At 47.4% G+C, this 19,543-nt stretch overlaps 2 protein-coding genes across 2 annotated transcripts in view; one reads left to right on the top strand and one right to left on the bottom strand.

Annotated features, from left to right (window-relative positions):
* LOC137437620 (ATP synthase F(0) complex subunit C3, mitochondrial) overlaps window positions 1–19,543 on the bottom strand; it is a 268,961-nt gene that overhangs the window by 18,359 nt on the left and 231,059 nt on the right. The window lies entirely within an intron of this gene.
* LOC137437613 (uncharacterized) lies at window positions 91–4,987 on the top strand. The gene is made up of 5 exons (XM_078787145.1): window positions 91–531; window positions 695–1,233; window positions 2,043–3,770; window positions 3,869–4,123; window positions 4,297–4,987. Exons 2-5 carry the CDS (start codon window positions 982–984, stop codon window positions 4,780–4,782), a joined length of 2,721 nt encoding a protein of 906 aa, XP_078643271.1. The 5' UTR covers window positions 91–531; window positions 695–981; the 3' UTR covers window positions 4,783–4,987.

Below are 19,543 nucleotides of genomic sequence, written 5' to 3'. Positions count from 1 at the left end.
GAAGATACGAGATATAATATTTTTGACCGATTTTAAAACTATAAATTTGCGATACCAACAGGAGGTGTCTCAAACACGTCATTTTTGGTTACTTCCGGTGTTGATCATGGGCGATAAGGCCAGATAAAAAAAAAAATGAGTTGGTGATCGTCCCCGCCCGACCCTACGAAACACACCCGACCCGAAACTTTTTTTATTTTTTATTTTGAAAAAAATCATTCAAAAACGATCTTTTCACAGTCAAATTTGGCGCCGTTCTGCACCGCATGCCGCAGTGCGTGCTGCGCAGAGCGTCGCAAGTGCCTCGGGCAACTTCACCCATTTTACGTTGGCCATTCATGGCGGCTATTGTGTGAGATTTTTCCCGCTGAAATCTGTATCGATTCGTGATAGAATCGGCTTGAAATGCCTATTGTGATCGCATCAATAGCCCGTGAGGGCTTCTTCCAAGACGGTGAAGGACTGGTTTGCGTGCAATATCGAGTTGGATGTTACAATCTCGGACTTCTATGCAGAGTTCTCAGACGGCAAGTATGATGGGGATAGGGAGCCATTGCTGACGATACACGCGGTCCTTTTGTCAAAGTATTCGCCGGCCCCAGTAAAACTGACATGACGAAAGTTTCACCAGCTTGCAAAGTTTCTGATGTGACAAAGACTCTTGGCTCATTTCTCAAATTTGTGTTGGCTGCAGGACACGGCCACGGATCACAGGATGGAACCCGATAGTCGACCAACTGTTTTTAGTGTCCTCATGAATGCTGCCCGTGATGATGCTTTTTGTACTTGCCTGGCCACCTATATTCCCGCTCACTCAGCTGCCACAGAAGAACAAGTTGAAGAATGACATTCTCCAGTGGCTTCAAGCAATAAGTTGGGTTGGAGTGCCGACAGTGTCAGCTCCCCTTGGATTGTCCTTTGTCAATACCCTGGCCGAGAGTCTCTGGTATGTTGACAGAAGCCATGACACTTTGAAGCAACATGGTTGTGCCATCCCAATTTCCTATTGAACAGTTCAGCAACTACAGAATGCCAGAACTACAGAAGAAGAGGAAAATTGATTCATCGTTCCTCCGACAAGAAGAAGTTAAATCACATAGCGATATACTTTTCAATTTGGCCATGTCTTCGTACTTGAAGAAAGACTCTTGGAAGACCGTTCATGCAGCCATACTCTCGTTCGCTGGAAGTCTACGCAAGTACAGTGCCTACCAGTTGGAACATACAAAACGAGTGAGTATACATGCTTCCTATATTAAATTGTGCTGCCATCTTTTAATATCGAGTTTGGAACTATTAATAACAGAAAGGACAAGACATGCAAGATAATATGATTGTGTACAATGCATCAGCAATGTCAGCTGTATGTTGGAAGATCTGTTTTATACTTGATATACTAGAGATGAAGGTGATAAAAAGTATATTTATTTCACTATAAATTTTGACATTGCTCATTTAATACCGTTAAAACAGCACTGATAATTGAAATGTTTATCAGTTTAGGGACTAGGCTAGATCAGCTGATTTGGACTAAGTCACTCCCGCTGTGGTAGGGCGTATTATGGTCCAGTTACCCTGGTTACACTAAAATAAAACACAATATTTTGTAGAGAATGAATGAGCCAGTCTGACACTATAAAATATTAATTTGTGTAAATTGCACATTTAGGCCAGGTTTGAGTCAGTTTGAAGTGCCGCCACTGTCACCAGGTAGGCAATGCTAATAGTGATCCTTAAATGACGTCACAAGGAACTACTGCCAATAGGTGGCATTGTTTTTTAGGAAGCATGTATAGGCAGCATAAATTTATATCGTTTGGTGAATTCAGTTTTGTAGATGGCGCTGCTGTAGTTTTAACTAAACAATACCAGGAAAACAAGCTATTGTAGTACCGAGTACCCAGGTATAGTAAATGGTTTGATGTGGGTTCTTGGACAAGTCACTTAGTGATTGGTTTGATGTGGGTTCTGTTACTTTAGTCACTGTTGGTGATAGCATAGCAACATGACTGCTTTAAAAAATAAATATGTATCTCTTGCAGGTGAGGGAAGACCATCTCAGATTCATGCCTGTCTGTCCAAAGGAGAATGACAATTACAGGTTGCTGCCGAGGTCCCCAGTCATCGTGCCTACTCTTGCTGCCAGATACAAACCAGTTCATGATCTTCTTCTGATATCTGAGGAAAACAAACCGATTTGCCTAAATGACTTGGGACCTACAGATCGTCGCCGCCGCCATGAGTATATTGCAGAAATGAAAGTACCATGTAGAGCAGTTCTCTATACTCATTCTGGCTCTGGTCCAACTCACCTTCATTTCATATGGAAAGTCTCTGGATTAAGTGACACTGAGGACATTTTGAACAGAGCTGGTGGCATTTCAAAGGATCTGGCCAAGGACTTTCCAACGTATCACTCCAGGGCTATGCGAAGAGAATTCGTTCGGTGTTTTGGTATGAAGCCAATGAATGTGAAGGCAGCATTTCTTCGAGAAGCATACCATAGGCTTACTGGAGACAGCTCAGCTGCAGACACGCGTAGCCAAGCTGAAGTGAACAAAAGGATTCAGCGTCTTCTGGATGAGGAAGATCCTGATATCATCTGGGATTTGAGAAGCAACAACAGTGGACGCCCCGAGCAGTTTGGTGTGTTTTTGGATCAGTGCCAAAGATACATCAATAGTGCTGTTGAAACTGCAGTTGATGACCGAAGGCATGACAATGTAACTGGTGAAGATACCATCACACATTTGGCCACTGCATTGAGTGTTCCGGACTTACACCGAGAAGTGTCCAATAGATGTCCTGAGGGAACCCCAATCCCAAGCATTCAGTGGCTAAGGATACAGTTTTGGCCGAGGAGGCCCTGCGCAAAGACTGCTAGTCGATACACTGGGAAGCTTAAAATAAAGTATATGATTCAAGCACGACAGTTTCGCTCCAATCACGTTGATGCCCACTATGCCTCCGCACTTTTTCGTTATGAAAAGGAATTCTCAATCAAATTCAGAGACTATGCTTGTTTTGTGAGTATGGATGACAAGCATACTGTCAAAGTTGGGGAGCCAAACTGCCCAGTTGCTGCTGTTGAACGTGGGAAAGAAGTTCTTGTCTCTATGGGGAAAACGCTGGCTGTGAGTGACCATGACGTTACTCGGTTGAGTCTCTCTCCTAGTGTCTCACTCTTGATCGATATACCAGAGACTATTGAGGAAACATTCCATAGGGGAAGGGTTTTTGTCATTCTCAAGGAGAATGCATTTCAGCCTTCCTCGGCCATACGCCACATGACTGAATTGCGGGCACTTTTGAAAACACTTGGCCAAGTGAAGTCTGTTCTACTGCTATATACCGATGGAGGCCCCGACCATCGCCTCACATATTTATCTGTTCAGCTGTCACTCCTTGCTCTCTACATTGATATGGACTTTGATTTCATATGTGCGATACGGACACCACCACAGCACAGCTGGAAGAATCCAGTGGAGCGCATTATGAGTATACTGAACATTGGATTTCAAGGCGTTGGCTGCATGCGCGAAGAAGTTCCTCATGAGGCTGAACTGAAAAAGTGCAGCTCGCTGAAATCTATCAGAGAACAGGCTAAGAAGACCCTGGAGCTTAAAGATGAAGTCATCCAGTGTGTTCAGCCACTCAAAGATCTTCTTGCATCTGTGATACGCAGACTGAGGTTGAAAGAGCATCCATTCGAGACACACGAGGCAGCTACTGAGGAAGAGACAACTCAACTCTGGGAAAATGTTCTTAAGGTATAAAATGTTTCAAATGCCATATTTCTAAAAGGGCTTTTAATTGAATATCATGTGCAACAGTATTAAAAATGTGCATCTCATTTTATATTTTGCAGGCAGATGAATCCCTTACTCAGGATGTATGCACCGAACAACACTTGAAGCAACACCCCCAGCTCAGTCAGTTCCTGGAGACTCACTGTTGTGTTCGGCAGTATATGTTCTCGATACTGAAGTGTACAGCACCAGACTGTCATGTGTGTGGTCCTCCAAGGAGCCCTCTAGAGATCTTCAATCAGTTTCACCACTTGCCAGACCCTGTCCCTGGTGATGGCAGTAGTTACAAGGCATTTGAAGACTTGTATGGAAAGGTGTGTACGTCATTTGGATACCAAGGGCAATTTATTTACCCAGAAGTAGGCCTCTGAAAGGATCCCCACACAAGGACAATATATTGATATCTAGATATAAAATGTTCTCTCTTCCAGAGCTTTCGTAGAGCTTGGCATATGCTGTAATTTAAAACGAAGTAATTCTCTTCCAGGTTGCTACTACTGAACAGTATCTTCCATCCAAGAATGCAGCTCCAGAAAAAGGCCACGGATGTCCATTCAACCCCAGTGCACAACAGGCAAAGAACTCCGGGATCACTCTACAATGCAATGACTGTGGCAAGTGGAGACTCGTCTATGCAGCACGGAAGGTCAAGCTACAGAAACGGAATGAAGCTGAAGCTGCTATGGACACCATTCTCTACAGCTGTGGAAGTGTGTTCACGGAGATCAACAACAATGGTGATGACGATCCTGAACAGGATACCAGACTCGCTGATCTTTATGTTCGTGCCAATCTGAACTGTGCTTCCCCTATAGAACTAGCGTACTACTCTGCTGGCTATGAAATGCTCTGCATCCACTGTGGTACTGAGGAGAATTTGGTTGAAAAGGCAGGGCAATACCCTCAATGTAACATTTGTACTGCAAAGCCAGTACCAAAGCGTGGCAAAAATCTTGTTCAACATGCTCAATAGTTTCAAGGTGCCAAGGGCATGGTGTTTATCTGTTTTTCCGATGTCATGGTGGATATACATGTACAGGTGTCTTGCCCTTTCACTACCAAGCTCAGCTAGGACATTCAACATCATCCAAAATCACACAAACACTGTGTTTCATAGAGATTTGGGCAATGTCTGTAAATCTGTGAGATGAATGAAGAAATTAAATCATTTTGAGGAGAAAGGAGTCTTTATTTCATATTTTTCCATGTCAACAAAACTCAATGGAAAGTAGGAAAAAAAAATAAAAATAAAAACCTCCCTCCCTACCCGAACTTTTGAGAAAAAAGGACGATAACCAACTCATTTTTTTTATCTGGCCTAACCTTCAATGACGTATTTCAGGGATTTCATTGTTGCCACCTTGTGGAGTCGGCCCGGGGAAGATTTACAGGGTTAATAACACGCCGACTCTTCACAAAGGACACCGCGAGATCCTTAATGTCCACAGTCCACCAACGAATGCTTAGCAGATGGGACACCCAGTTGACGTCCATCCGGGGTGTGACCACGTGGTGCACTTTGTGACGCAATGTGACGCGTGCGCATAAAGCCTTTCAATGCACATGTAACATGTAGATTTAATCAAGGGAACCGGAATACATGGCCTAATCTTTTTTGAAAGATGTAGGATTTTTAACGAACACGTCATATCAGTCAACAGTAATACGCTCCTAATTTGAAGAATGGCATATTAATTAACAAATAGTACTAGAATATAACAACCGTCGCTTCACTGACAGGAATACCAATAGGCGAGGGCGAGACTACCGGAAGTAAGCTGTAACACGTGCCCTTTTGTGGTTTGTTTTCAACGTATACAATCACGTGATTTGTCGCAAAGGGTGCACTAACCAGAAGTTACGTGGTTCTGTGGGCGGCGAAACAAACATTTCGTATTATTTTTCATAAAACTTTATATTCTTAGAAAGAGAATTATTTCTAGCTTGTCGGAAAGTTAAAATTTTAAAGATCAGACAATAATTAAGCGAGTTGTGATCAAATAACCTACACCGTTTCCATAATTTCCGGCTGTAAGTGTAACACGTGCCCTTTTGTGGTTTGTTTTCAACGTATCCAATCATGTGATTGTTGTCGCGAAGGGTGCACTAACCGGAAGTTACGTGGTTCCGCGGGCGCCGATGTTATCGAGATAGATTTACGTCTGCACGTGAGGATTTTTGAGGTCACGTGCATCCTCCCCTCCGTGAAGCACCTGGTCGCATCACCCCGCCCGACAGTGCAGAGGGGAAGAGGGAAATTCGACCATTTTTGCTTACGTAATAAATAGATTGTGGCGGACACAAAGGACAATAATTCAGCGCACCAGCAGGTGGCGGGAACGTCCAGGCGGGGAACTGTAATGCATGCCCCGCCTATCGGCCGATCGGCCACGCCCGGGGGCAAGGCGTGGCCTCGGGACATATCTGCGGGCTCTAAGCTCGAGCCCGCCCAGTGCTGAAGTGCGAGCTCTTAATAAAGACTCTGTTTGAACCAACGCGTTGTGGCCTACCCCTCTGGCAATCGAGTCGTGTGTGCACAGCACCACACTGGTGACCCCGATTGGTTCAGCCGTTGCTGACCACCGAACGCGCCATGGCTACCAACGCCGTCGCAGTCAAACTCCCGGAGTTTTGGGAAGCGCAAGCCTACATTTGGTTTTTGCAAGCCGAAGCTCAATTCCAACTCCGAGGCATAACGGCGGACGAGACCCGGTACTACCACGTGGTCACCGCCCTCGGGCCCGGCACTGCCGCTCGAGTCGTGTCCATCCTTCGGCGCCCGCCGGGCAACAACAAGTACGAGGTGCTCAAACGTCTCCTCATCGCCACGTTCGGGCTCACGGAGATCGAACGGGCCGACCGCCTCCTGGACCTTCCCGCCCTCGGCGACACATGACCATCCGTCCGGATGGATTCCATGCTGTCCCTGCTTGGAGACCAGCCCCCGGATTTCTTATTCCGGGCGCTTTTCCTACGCCAGCTACCTGCACAGGTACGCCTCGCGCTGGCCGGTTCCAAAATAAAGGAACCCCGCGCCCTGGCTGGAGAGGCCGACAAGTATTTCGCGGCCTGCGACACGCGGTCGGTGTACGTTGCTGCCGTAGTGGATCCCGGCGCGGAGGCTCCAGCGCCCCTGGCTTCCCTCGTGGCCGCTGCTACGCCCCGTCCACTACCACCGCCGCCACCACCACCGCCGCCGGCATGGCCGCCGCGGCCGTTACCGCCGCAAACCTGGTGCTACTACCATGCCAGGTTCGGCCGCCAGGCTAAAACGTGTCGCTGCCGTGCTCTTTTGACGGGTCGGGAAACGACCGGCGCTCACTTGTGGCCATGAGCGTCGGCCATTCCGGCAGCCTCCTGTTCATCACGGACACCTCGTCCGGGCGTCGTTTCCTTTGCGACACAGGAGCGCAGGTAAGCGTCCTCCCCGCCTCCGCGTCCGACAAGCAAACCGCGGGCCGGGGCCCCACTTTGCTTGCCGCCAACGGTACACCCATCCGCACATTCGGGAAGTGTTGCCTCTCACTGCAGTTCGGAGGGCAGCGCTTTCAATGGTCGTTCGGCACCGCCAGCGTGCCTATGGCACTGCTCGGTGCGGACTTCCTTTGTGCGCATGGGCTGTTGGTCGACGTGAAGCGCCGACGGCTCGTCCAGGCCGAGACCTTCAGCTCGCTCGCTTGTTCGCTGAGCGGCTCACCGAGCGGCTTGCCAAGCGGCTTGCTGAAAGGTTCCGTCCCGGCGAGTTTAGTTTGCACGCTTCCGGCAGCGGACGACTTTACCCACCTCCTGGCCAGTTTCCCGGCCCTCACGCGGCCCACCTTGTCAGCGGTAGCCGTGAAACACAGGGTGGAGCACCATATACCCACGGTCGGGCCGCCGGTCTACGCCCGGGCACGCCGACTCGAGCCCACGAAGCTCGCCGTGGCGAAGGCGGAGTTCGCCATGCTGGAACGGCTGGGTATCGTGCGGCGCTCAAACAGCACTTGGGCCTCTCCGCTGCACATTGTGCCGAAGCCCGGCGGAGGATGGTGGCCGTGCGGTGACTACTGCCGGCTCAATGATGCCACCACCCCCGACCGCTACCCGGTCCCACATATCCAGCACTTTTCCGCCCGGTTGGCAAACACGACCGTGTTTTCCAAGGTGGACCTCATCCGGGGCTACCACCAGGTCCCCGTACAACCGGGCGATGTCCCAAAGACGGCCGTCATCACTCCTTTCGGCCTCTTTGAGTTCCTGAGAATGCCTTTCGGGTTGAAGAATACGGCCCAGGCGTTCCAACGGCTCATGGACAGTGTCTTGCGTGACTTACCCTTCATTTATGGCTACCTGGACGACATCCTAGTCGCGAGCGCGTCCCGGGAGGAGCACCTGCTCCACCTCCGCACGTTTTTTGAACGCCTGGGCCAGCATGGCCTGATCATCAACCCTGCAAAGTGCCGTTTCGGCGTCGCCATCATCGACTTCTTGGGGCACCGCATCACCAGGCACGGGGCCGTCCTATTTACCGGCCAAGGTGGAGGCTGTCAGGGATTTCCCTCGCCCCCGCACGATCAAGGGGCTCCAGGAATTCCTGGGCATGGTAAATTTTTACCACCGCTTCGTGCCCCACGTCGCCCAGCTCCTCCACCCCCTGCACGAGGCCCTCCGGGGCAAGCTGGGCAAATGTGACGTCGCCTGGTCGGAGCCGATGGCCGCGGCGTTTGCGGGCGCAAAGCTGGCCCTGGCCAACGCCACCATGCTCGCGCACCCGGTGCCCGATGCACCGATCGCCCTCACCACCGACGCGTCGGACTACGCGGTGGGCGCGGTGCACGAGCAGTGGGTGCGTGGTGCTTGGCAGCCGCTGGCGTTTTTTAGCCGGCAGCTTCGCCCGCATGAACGCCGCTATAGCACCTTCGACCGCGAGCTGCTCGGGCTCCACCTGGCGGTCCAACACTTCCGCCATCTGCTCGAGGGCCGCCCGTTCACGGCTTTCGTCGACCACAAGATCAAAATATGATCTAGTGCTGAAAGAGCACCTAATGAGATTAAAGCGCAGCACATGTAAACTTAAAGTATCAGTCTTTTATCTTGCACCAAAAACTCAGAATGAGTTTATAAGTGCCCTGGCAAATCATGTGAAGGAGAAGCTTGTCATGGACATAAAGTCTGCGAAGTACTTTGGGATCATGTTCAACAGCACACCTGACATATCCCATACTGACCAGATGGCCGAAGTGATCAGATATGTAAAAATCAACAATAGGAAAGTTGAAGTGAAAGAAGTATTTCTCGGATTTTTTCCTTTAAAGGGGAAAAGCTGCTGACCTCAGTTCTGACATTCTTAAAAAACTGTAAAGTGATGGACTGGACATAATGATGTGCCGCTCTCAAGGTTACGATAATGCCACCACTATGGCTGGAATCCATGGAGGTGTACAAGCCATTCTCAAGGGAAAGAACAATAAATAATTTTTTTTTTTTTAACAAGAAAACTCTCTTTTTTTTAAAAAAGATCATTTTAAATGGATGTGTGGACCATTCGCTGAACTTGTGCGGTCAGCAGTCTTTTGCTGAAAATGCATCATGTGTGCCATTTTTTGGAACTCTTGAGACAATGTTTTCTTTCTTTGCTGCTTCCACCAATCGATGGGATGTGTTAATTGATCATACTGGAGTGTCATTGAAAAGGCTATCAACAACACGCTGGAGTGCTCATCATGATGCAGTTAAGCCAGTTAAAGAAAAGTTTGATAAGTTTGTGGCTGCGATTGAAGCTCTTTGTGATCCACAAGAAAATTTGGACACAAGAGGAGCAGCACAAGGTCTTTTGCCTGCTGTCTGTGATTTCACTTTTCTGTGCTACCTGTACTTCTGGTGTGATGTACTTCAGGAAGTTAATCTTACACAGCAGTACCTGCAGACTACGGGCTTAACTCTCGACAAGGTGGTGACAAAGCTAGAGGTGCTAAGACATTTTCTGCACGAGGAGCGCAGTTACCTAGTGGAGTATGCAATTGAACAGGCGCTTTTAAAATCAGACGAATATGGAATTGCAGTAGAGGGAAGAGCCAGGTTCAAGAAGAGGATGGCAGGGGAGCAGGCAAGCGATGCTGGACGCACTCTGCAAGAAGAAAATAAGAGGGCGATGCTTGAGTGCATTGATCGCTTTCATTCTGAACTCCAGATCAGATCAAGAGCCATCAAGGAAGTAGCAGCCATGTTTGAGGCTGTTCAAGTCAAGAGTCTCATGTCTGTGTTACGGGGCCCTCTACAATCTCCTGGTCTCTGTAACCTCCAAACCCCGAGAGGAACCCCGGCAGAAAAATATGTTACCCTGTGGTGAAAATCAAGAGTGAAACCATACCAATGATTATAAATGAACAAACTTGTATTATAAATCACACACAGGTATAACGGTACATCAAATGGCCATTAAGAGTGCACTCTATATATCTCTTATATAAAGTCAAACAACTCACTGCTCCCAACGAGTGAAAAGGACACTCCTCAATGTCTCTATGACTTTTCCCAAGGCGAATGGGATTCGCTCCAGTGGTCGATGGAACGAAATCCGGTCGAAGCCCGAATCTCGCTCTCCAGTCGATATCCGAAGCGGGTCCAGTGGGCAAGGGTGCTCTTCCCGCCAAACTGTACAACGGCGCCCTCCAGAGGCGCAACTTCACCGCTCCCTCAACAAACTGCAACGTAATTGGAGACGAAGCGGTCGCACCCACTCATCCCCGACAGACGGTAGGATGTTGGGGGTGAAGATGACACGAAGCAAACCTTCACAGGTGTCCGAAGCATGGGGTTCAAGATGGCCGATGGCTCTAGCTTGAGCCGATGCGACGAGATGAGGATTCGTCGGAATCTCAGCGCCCAAAATCTGTCTACGCAGATTTCTCCACTCCAGCGAATATTCTTATCGCCAGATGTCCCTTCCAGGAACTCAAAATCCCCTCACGGCTATCGATAAACCTTGCTCGTTACAGAGCGCTGACGTCACGCGTCCTCTCCGACTTTGCTCGCGCTGCTTCTTCCTCTTCACCTCATTGTCTTCTCGTTCGGTTTCCTGTATCATTTTAAGTTGACCTTTTTAACTTTTAATAACTGTTCATAAACAATAAACCTTGGGAAGACAATAAGAGTACATAGAATCCGAAATCTTTCAAGTGGATGAAAACCACAATAACGGAAGTTACAAATCCATAACACTTCCCCCCCCCTCAAGAAAGAAAGTTTGAACACAGCGAAAACTTTCTTTGCATGCAAACTCTTTACAAACAAAAGTAAATCACAACCCAAATCATCAATTCCCGTGGCCAACAATATTCAACATTCCTCAAAAATAAAGAAACAAAATTTCACACAACCCACAGAGATTTCCAAAGTTAATTCACTGTGGTCAAAGCATCAGCAACGACATTGTCCCTGCCCTTTACATGTTCAATTTCCCGTTGGACTCCTGCAAAGCCAAACTCCATCTCATTACCCTCTGATTTTTACTGTCAGTTCCTTGTGAATGAAGGTTAAGGGGTTGATCAAAGATCCAAAATCCAGCAAATCGATAGCACTTTTTCCGGGAGGCCGAGATGAAAACCAGGTTCCATGGTGGTTGGGTGGTGAGGCCTGGAAGTATTCACTACATGGACGCCTTTAGGAACATGGAGTTCATGGTTAGTCCATGCAGGAAAGTTCACTACATGGACGCCTTTAGGAACGTGGCGTTCACAGTTAATCCATGTAGGAAAGTTCACTACATGGACGCCTTTAGGAACACGAACCGTTCACGGTTAATCCGTGTTAGTCCGGCAGATATGTGAAGAATTGTGGTAGAATTGTGCCTTTGATGATACAAGCATGAAACTTGGCACACAGTTAGGGCATACCCTTACAGTGAAATTTGGATGTAGGGGCATTCCAGATTTCTCCTTGGCCCAAAATGGCGGCTAAGAAGGACATATTTACCTATTATTTCAGACTTGTCATTTGTGCTGCTATTGAAACACAATGTAATGAGCATATTATAAATTGTCATGTACATGCTATGCAATACCTTCATACTGGGTTCAAAATTGGAATCTACGGTGGCCTATAAGGGGCAGAACAAATGGTTTACCATTGCAATAGACAGGACTGGTCTAGCGGTTTAATTATTTAACTTTGCATGACTATCTGATTTCTCCTGGGTATAATTTTGGTTCAATACCTTTATATGAACAACTTTGATGTAGCTTTATGAACTTTCCTATCATAGACTAGGTGACTATAAGGAACAATGCAAGGCTAGTGAAAAGTTACGAAAGCGAATTACTATATTTATGATAATAATGTATGTATTTCTTTTTCAGATGATAACTCGACTGCACTGCACCTTCGCTCATTGACTGTAGTAGCTACCTAGATTTGGTTCCCAATTTGTATATTGATTGGATGGTGGTGGTGGATAATGCTTAATTGACAATGGCCAACAAAAATTTCAAGCTATTAGACCCCCAAAGCCCTAGTACATCTGGAACAAACATGCCTTATCTGACAGATTGGGAGAAGTGTGTGTTATGTCAGGAGGTCACCGATGAGGCCCTTGCCTGTCCAGCTGATTCCAAGCGAACCACAGGGTCCGGATACCAAACTCTTGCAGATTATCTCCTCACCTTCAGCCAGATGGGCTGCCTGCCAAAATCTCTAGAACTGTCCCGCCTGGACAATGGTGAAGGTATCCAGTCAACCTTCCAGAGCCACAAGGCTAAGTGGCATGATTCATGCAGACTGAAATACAACAAGACTGAACTGCATCGGGCACAAAAAAGAGAAACGTCTAGTGAAGAAACCGCAAGTGTCTCAAGAAAGTACACCCGTCACAGAGTACATGTAGACCACACACAGCCACAGCCTGAAAAGTGTTTCTTTTGTGACAAACCAGCGGGTACTAATTCTCTGCGAAAAGCTTCCACCTTCGACCTCGATAAACATGTCAGGACAACTGCCCTGAAACTAGGAGATCAGGCACTTCTTGCTAAACTGAGTGCAGGTGACCTTATAGCACAAGATGCACAGTACCACGTGAAGTGTCTGGTGTCACTTTATAACAAAGCAAGGGCCACAAGCACAACACTGAATGAACAAGATGATATCAATCACGGTATAGCACTTGGAGAGCTAGTGTCCTACATCGATGATGCCCGCACAGATGCTCTTGTGACACCAGTGTTCAAGCTGGTAGACCTAGCAAGACTATACACCACCAGGCTGGAACAGCTTGGAACAGTCTTGACCAGGCGTGTCCACTCCACCAAACTCAAAGATCGAATCATGACATATTTTCCAGACCTAGAGGAGCACATGTCCGGTCGAGATATTCTGCTTGCTTTCAACCAGGATGTTGGCTCAGCCCTTCAGAAGGCATGTGATCACGACACTGACAGTGATGGAGTTTGTCTTGCTAGAGCCGCAAATATAGTTCGTAGAGACATGTTGAAAATGAACTCAACATTTAGTGGTTCATTTGAAGCCCACTGCCAAGAACATTCGGTACCTAATTCGCTTGTATCACTAGTTTCTATGATCTTGAATGGTCCTAACATCCAAGAGCAGTCAAGCCACTCGTCGGTATCAACACCTACTCTCACAATCTCACAACTCCTTATGTTCAACAGTTACTCACGCCGCAGAGAGAGTAGCAGTACTACCACGTCCACGAGGCACAGTCACAATCGGGAGACTCCCCTGCCTGTGTACCTGGGCACCCTTATCCACACAAAGACTCGAAAAAGAGACCTGGTTGATACTATGTTCAACCTGGGTCTCTCGATCTCCTATGACAGGGTGCTTAGCATCTCCACGGACTTGGGGAACAGAATCTGCCGTTTCTTCCAAAATGAGGGTACAGTTTGCCCCCCTGAGCTAAAAAGTGACCTCTTCACAACTGGGGCAGTGGATAACATTGATCATAACCCCAGTTCAACAAGTGCCCACGACTCCTTCCATGGCACTGGCATTTCACTTTTCCAGCACCCAAATAGCGATAGCCGTGGAGTTCAACGGGTAAACCCAGATGACACATCAACAACAGATGCACACCTGCCACAGTCATACACCATCGTACCTCCTGTTGTTCTGGGTAAATGTGACCCACCTGTACCCAAGCTAGCGGGTCCCAACAAAAGCAACTGCCAACTCATCCCTGAAGCAATGCAGATTGAGTACAGGTAACTGATTATTGTGTTTGAACTGTGGACAGTTATATGTGTACCTAAATAACCAAGACTTGTTAACTTGTGTGGACTTGTTTGTTCTTAATTGTGTTCATTATCTTGCATTTTGACAGGTGGCTGGAGCAGATGGAGAAGACAGTGCTTTCTGACACACCACTTAAGGGAGATGAGACAGTATCATGGGCTGGATACCATGCCAGCAAGCAGTCTATTCCAGAAGAACCAGAGTGTAGTGTGGCCTTAACTTCATTGCTGCCTCTCTTCTATGACCAGGCAAAATCTGTGGCAATGATTCGTCACTCCATGGATGTCATCAAGAAAGCAATCGATATTCTGAATCCAGGTCAGATCCCTGTAATCACACTTGATCAGCCACTGTACACACTTGCCAAACAGATCCAATGGAGATGGCCAGAAACACACGGAGAAGATCACTTCGTCATGGTCTTTGGTGGACTCCATATTGAGATGGCAGCATGGAAAACCCTCGGTGACCTTCTGGATAGCAGTGGGTGGACAGGCGTTCTGATGCTTGCAGGGGTTGCTACAAGTGGTACTGCTGATTCCTTCCTGAAAGTGACCCATGTGACACGCACACGACGAGCACACCAAGTCACAGCCAGTACTCTCTATCTTCTCCTGAAGGAAGCCTACAGCCAGTACACCAGTGGACTAGATGAGGGACAGGATACGATACCACTAGATGACTGGTGCGGTGAACAAGCCAATGCAAGTCCACAGTTTCAGTTCTGGTTCCTAATTATGCAGCTAGAACTGGCAGTCCTGATCTATGTGAGATCCGTCCGTGAAGGAAACTTCCAACTGTACACTGATGCTCTGACCAAGCTTGTACCATGGTTCTTCGCCTTGGGACATACAAACTATGCCAGGTGGATCCCAGTTCACTTGCGCGACATGGTGACACTTGCAACAAAGCATCCAACTGTATACGCACAGTTTCTGGCAGGAAACTTCACCATGAAGAAGACTACACGTGCATTCTCTGCCATAGCCTTAGACCAGGCACACGAGCAAAATAATGCATTGGTGAAAGGTGATGGAGGGGCTGTAGGTCTTACGGAGAATGCTGCAGCTTTGCGCCGATGGATGGTGTCTGGTCCAGAGATGGCCAAACTGATCTATAAGTTCGAGGCCACAACAGAAAAAAGAATTAGGAAAACTGAACTAAAACACCATGAACAGACAAAGCACACGCAGGTAGCCTTTGCTCGAGATGTGAGAGCACTCACCCGTGTCATAGGAGAGATGGGGAACCCATTCTGTGATGACAGCAAAGATCTCTTGGTGCTAGACAGCAGAGACCTGGCAGACCCAGCAGTCATCAACACCCTTTACCAGATCGAGAAGCTGGGAAAAGAACAGTATGACACATATGTGAACGAGAGGCTTGTACATCAGACAAAGCCTATCACTGACCCAATAAAAAGAAACAATCTCCCTCTCTTCAGCCGACCCCCAGTCAGAGAGAAGTCAAGAACAGAGTTGAAGGTGGTATCTCTGAAGAATGACTGCGTTCTGTTCTCCAGGCTGTTTATTGCATCCCAGACACGGAATGGAGATCTTGATGAATTCTTTGCACATGAAAACCAAGCTTGTCCCCCTGCATTGTCACAAATGGGCAAAATCCGGCTTGGAACCAAGTCTGATCTGGTTGGGTGCTTAGAAGATCTGATCACCTCACGGGAAAATGATGATGTAAGCCCCCCTGTTGAAGTCATGATCCTGGATGGAGCAGCCATCGTGAACATGCTGGCACCTCGTAATGCGAAGACCTTCTCTGAGTATGCATCACTAGTATTCTTGCCATACATCACATCTCAGATACAAAATAAGAGCAGGGTTGATATTATCTGGGATGAATATTTCCCAGACAGTTTGAAAGCCGACACCAGGAAGACGAGGGGTAAAGGCACCAGGAGACGAGTTGAGCCATCTAGTTCCATCCCTCGAAACTGGCAGGCCTTCCTTCGCATAGACGAGAACAAGGTGGAGTTGTTTGACTTTCTAGCAGCGAGGATAGCAAACATTGGGACTGACAAGCAAATCGTCACCACAAACCACAAAGAAGTTTTTTGTACACAGCCACGAGATGTTACTGGTCTTTCCCCGTGTAGTCACGAGGAGGCAGATACAAGGATACTACTCCATGTCCAAGATGCAGTCAGACAGGGCTATACCAAGGTGTCAATCCGCACAGTGGACACAGATGTTTTGATCCTTGCAGTGGCAGCAACTGGATATCTTGACATCGATGAACTCTGGGTTGCTTTTGGCACAGGGAAGAATTTCAGGCACTTGGCAGCTCACGAGATGGCTGTGGCACTGGGACCAAACAAGTGCCGAGGGTTGCCATTCTTCCACGCCTTCACTGGGTGTGACACCGTGTCCTGCTTCGGCGGAAGGGGGAAGAAAACAGCATGGGAAACATGGAAAGCCTATGATGAGGTCACCTCAGCTTTCTGCGCACTGGCTGCCACACCAACCATTTCAACTGCAAATGACAACATGGATCCACTGGAGCGTTTTGTTGTTCTGCTCTACGATCGAACAAGCAGCCAGGAACATGTTAACGATGCCCGCAAGCATCTCTTCACCCAGACTGGTAGATCAATAGAGGCTATCCCACCAACGCAAGAAGCCCTCAGACAACACATCAAGAGAGCTGCCTACCAAGCCGGCTTTTGTTGGGGCCAGATGATGATTTGCGCACCTGAGCTCCCATCGCCAAGTGAATGGGGTTGGAAACAGAGTAATAACGGCTGGGGGATATATTGGACAACCCTCACAGAGGCAACTGAGGCATGCCGACAATTGATTAGATGTGGATGCAAGAAGGGTTGCAGGAAACAGTGCAAGTGTGTTAAGGCCGCACTCCAGTGCTCAGCTCTGTGTCACTGTGCAGGGGAGTGCACACGATAGTATACAGGAGGAATAACACACCTGTTACATATACACAAACATGTGGAAGACTGTTTTGTAGACTGTTTTATAGTGAAAGTCACTTCCACAGCGTTAATGTGGCATTTTCACTTCATTTCCATTGTGTTTCTGGAGTTTGCTCAAAATAGCTCAAAAAGTAATTATTTTTGTAAAGAATAAGGACCAAATAAATGTTATGTGAGTTTGTTGACATTTAATTATGATCTTACAACCTGTTTACGTGAAAATAACATCATAGGTGTGCTTGAGCAATAAGTAAATCTAGTTTTATAGACATCGGTACTGTGTATCTTATTATCCGTAAACGGCCATTTTTAAAATGGCCGCCATTTTGTCCCTAGGAAAAGATTTGAATGCCCCTATATCCAAAAATCTTCCTAGTAGTATGCTCTATCAGTGTTCAAAATTTCATGCTTGTATCACCAAAAGCACAATTTTTTCACATATCTGCTGGGCTATGTCGGAATTTTGGCTCGGCTGCTCCGCAGCATTCAGTGCTTCAACTCTTTCTAACTTTCGTAATAATCCCGGTGGGACCACTTGTCATGGTAGTCAGGTGAATAGCAGTCTCCTTCTCGGCTACTGCTCTGATAATCCTTCCTTCGGGAGCTGCCATAACTCTGGAAGCCTCCATAATAATATCGATTGCGGCCACCACCAAAACTACGACTCCGTTGTCCTCTTCTGTAGCCCCCACGACACCTAGGAAATGCCTTCCCTACTGTTATGGTCCGACCTTCCAACTCCTTGCTATTCAGATCCTTTTCTGCCACTCTGGCGTCCTTTGAGTTTTCAAACGTGACAAAGCCAAACCCTCTTGACTTTTGTGTCTCCTTGTCTTTTTCAGCAGCACTTCCAAGAGTGGTCCATATTTGCTGAAGGCAGACTCCAGAACATCTTCCTTTGTTTTGAAGTTCAGTCCCCCTTCAAATAACTTGCTAAATTTGTCGCCATCCCGAACTAATGTGGTGTTATTTTCCCTAATGGGCTTTTTAACAACCATCGGGTGACCATAACTTGAACACCGGCCAAATCATTCCCGATAACAACAGATACTCCCTCTACAGGTAGAGTGGCTTGTAAACCTACGGTGACCTGTCCTGACACCACATCGGACTCCAAATGGATGGCATGAAGTGGAGCTCTAACACAGCCACCAATCCCCTGTAAATGAACACTATCACCAGTTGCCGTCTCCTCTGACAATGGCAAGATGCCTTCAAGCATTAAAGATTGATGTGCTCCGGTGTCCCTCAATACCCTAACAGGTCTCCGGCTAGTCGAGGCTCCATCCAGTGACACAAACCCCTCTGAAATAAATGGTTGGTAACCCTTTTGAGGGCAACCACTCACATTTGCCATTGCATTCGGAGTGGTACTAGTCGAACTCCGCTCCTGATTTTCTTTTCCCAGAGCATAACAGTGGAACATCAAGTGTCCAGGTTTATGGCAAAAAGCGCAAGTAAGCCCGGAGGAAAACCTCGTGGTTTGCCTCGAGCCCCCCCGGAGGATAAGTCTGCCTTAGAACTGTTGTCTTCTGATTTCTAGAAATCGTAGTATCAGAGTGGTCCTCATAGTCATCTCGAGGCCGCCCCACTGAATCTTCGTTCTCCGCACCAGATGTATCATAACTCTCCGTGCGAACTCTAGGCGGGAAGTTAGGTTTATGGAACCTCATCCTGCGTGTTAAGGCATAGTCATCTGCCATGGTTGCCGCTTCATTCAACTTTGGTACTTTCCTTTCCTCCAAATGTACTTTAATGTCCTCATGGACACACTGTTGGAATTCCTCCACCAGGATCAATTGTCGCAACAGTTCGAAGTCTTTCCCGACTTCTTTTGAATCACACCACCGATCAAACATGGTTTCCTTCATTCGGGCAAACTCCACATGGGTCTCATTCTCCCTCTTCCTGGCGTTCCGTAATTTTTGACGGTAAGCTTCAGGGACCAATTCATAGGCCTTGAGTATGGTTTTCTTCACTATCTCATAATCTGCACATTGCTCAATCGGTAAAGCCGAATAAATATCTTGAGCTTTACCCACCAGAACACTTTGCACTAATATGGTCCAGGATTCCTCCGGCCATTTTAGCATTTGAGCCACTTTCTCAAAGTGTAAAAAAAACTTGGCTACCTCCTTTTCATTGAAGGGTGGAACCAGCCTCACATGTCTGCCAACATCCCAGGTGTTTTGTCTAGTTGTCGAACCAGTCGGCATGGGTGGTACCTCTCCCGGTTCTCTCATTAACTCCAGCTCCTTGACTTTAATTTCCTGCTGACGCACCAATTCACGGTCCTTTAACTCCCTTTCGGCTTTTCTCTCCTCTGCTTCGAGTTCTTTTGCAGCTCTCCTTTCCTCTGCGTTTTTGTCTTCTAACTTTTCCTGGAGTTCTCTTTCCTGTGCTTTTAACCTTTCTTGGAGTTCTCTTTCCTGTACTTTTAACCTTTCCTGGAGTTCTCTTTCCACTCTCCTTTCCCCTGCTTTTTTCTCTTCTAACCTTTCCTGGCTCTTCAATTGCATCTCCGTTTTTGGAGCTCCACTCTGGTAACCAATCCAAGGCTCCCTCTCTC

This window comes from Myxine glutinosa, chromosome 1, assembly GCF_964187855.1.
Source record: "Myxine glutinosa chromosome 1, kmMyxGlut1.1, whole genome shotgun sequence".
NCBI classification, from domain to species: domain Eukaryota; kingdom Metazoa; phylum Chordata; class Myxini; order Myxiniformes; family Myxinidae; genus Myxine; species Myxine glutinosa.
The sequence above is the reverse complement of the archived record's forward strand: the minus strand, read 5'-3'. Positions and strand labels throughout refer to the sequence as shown.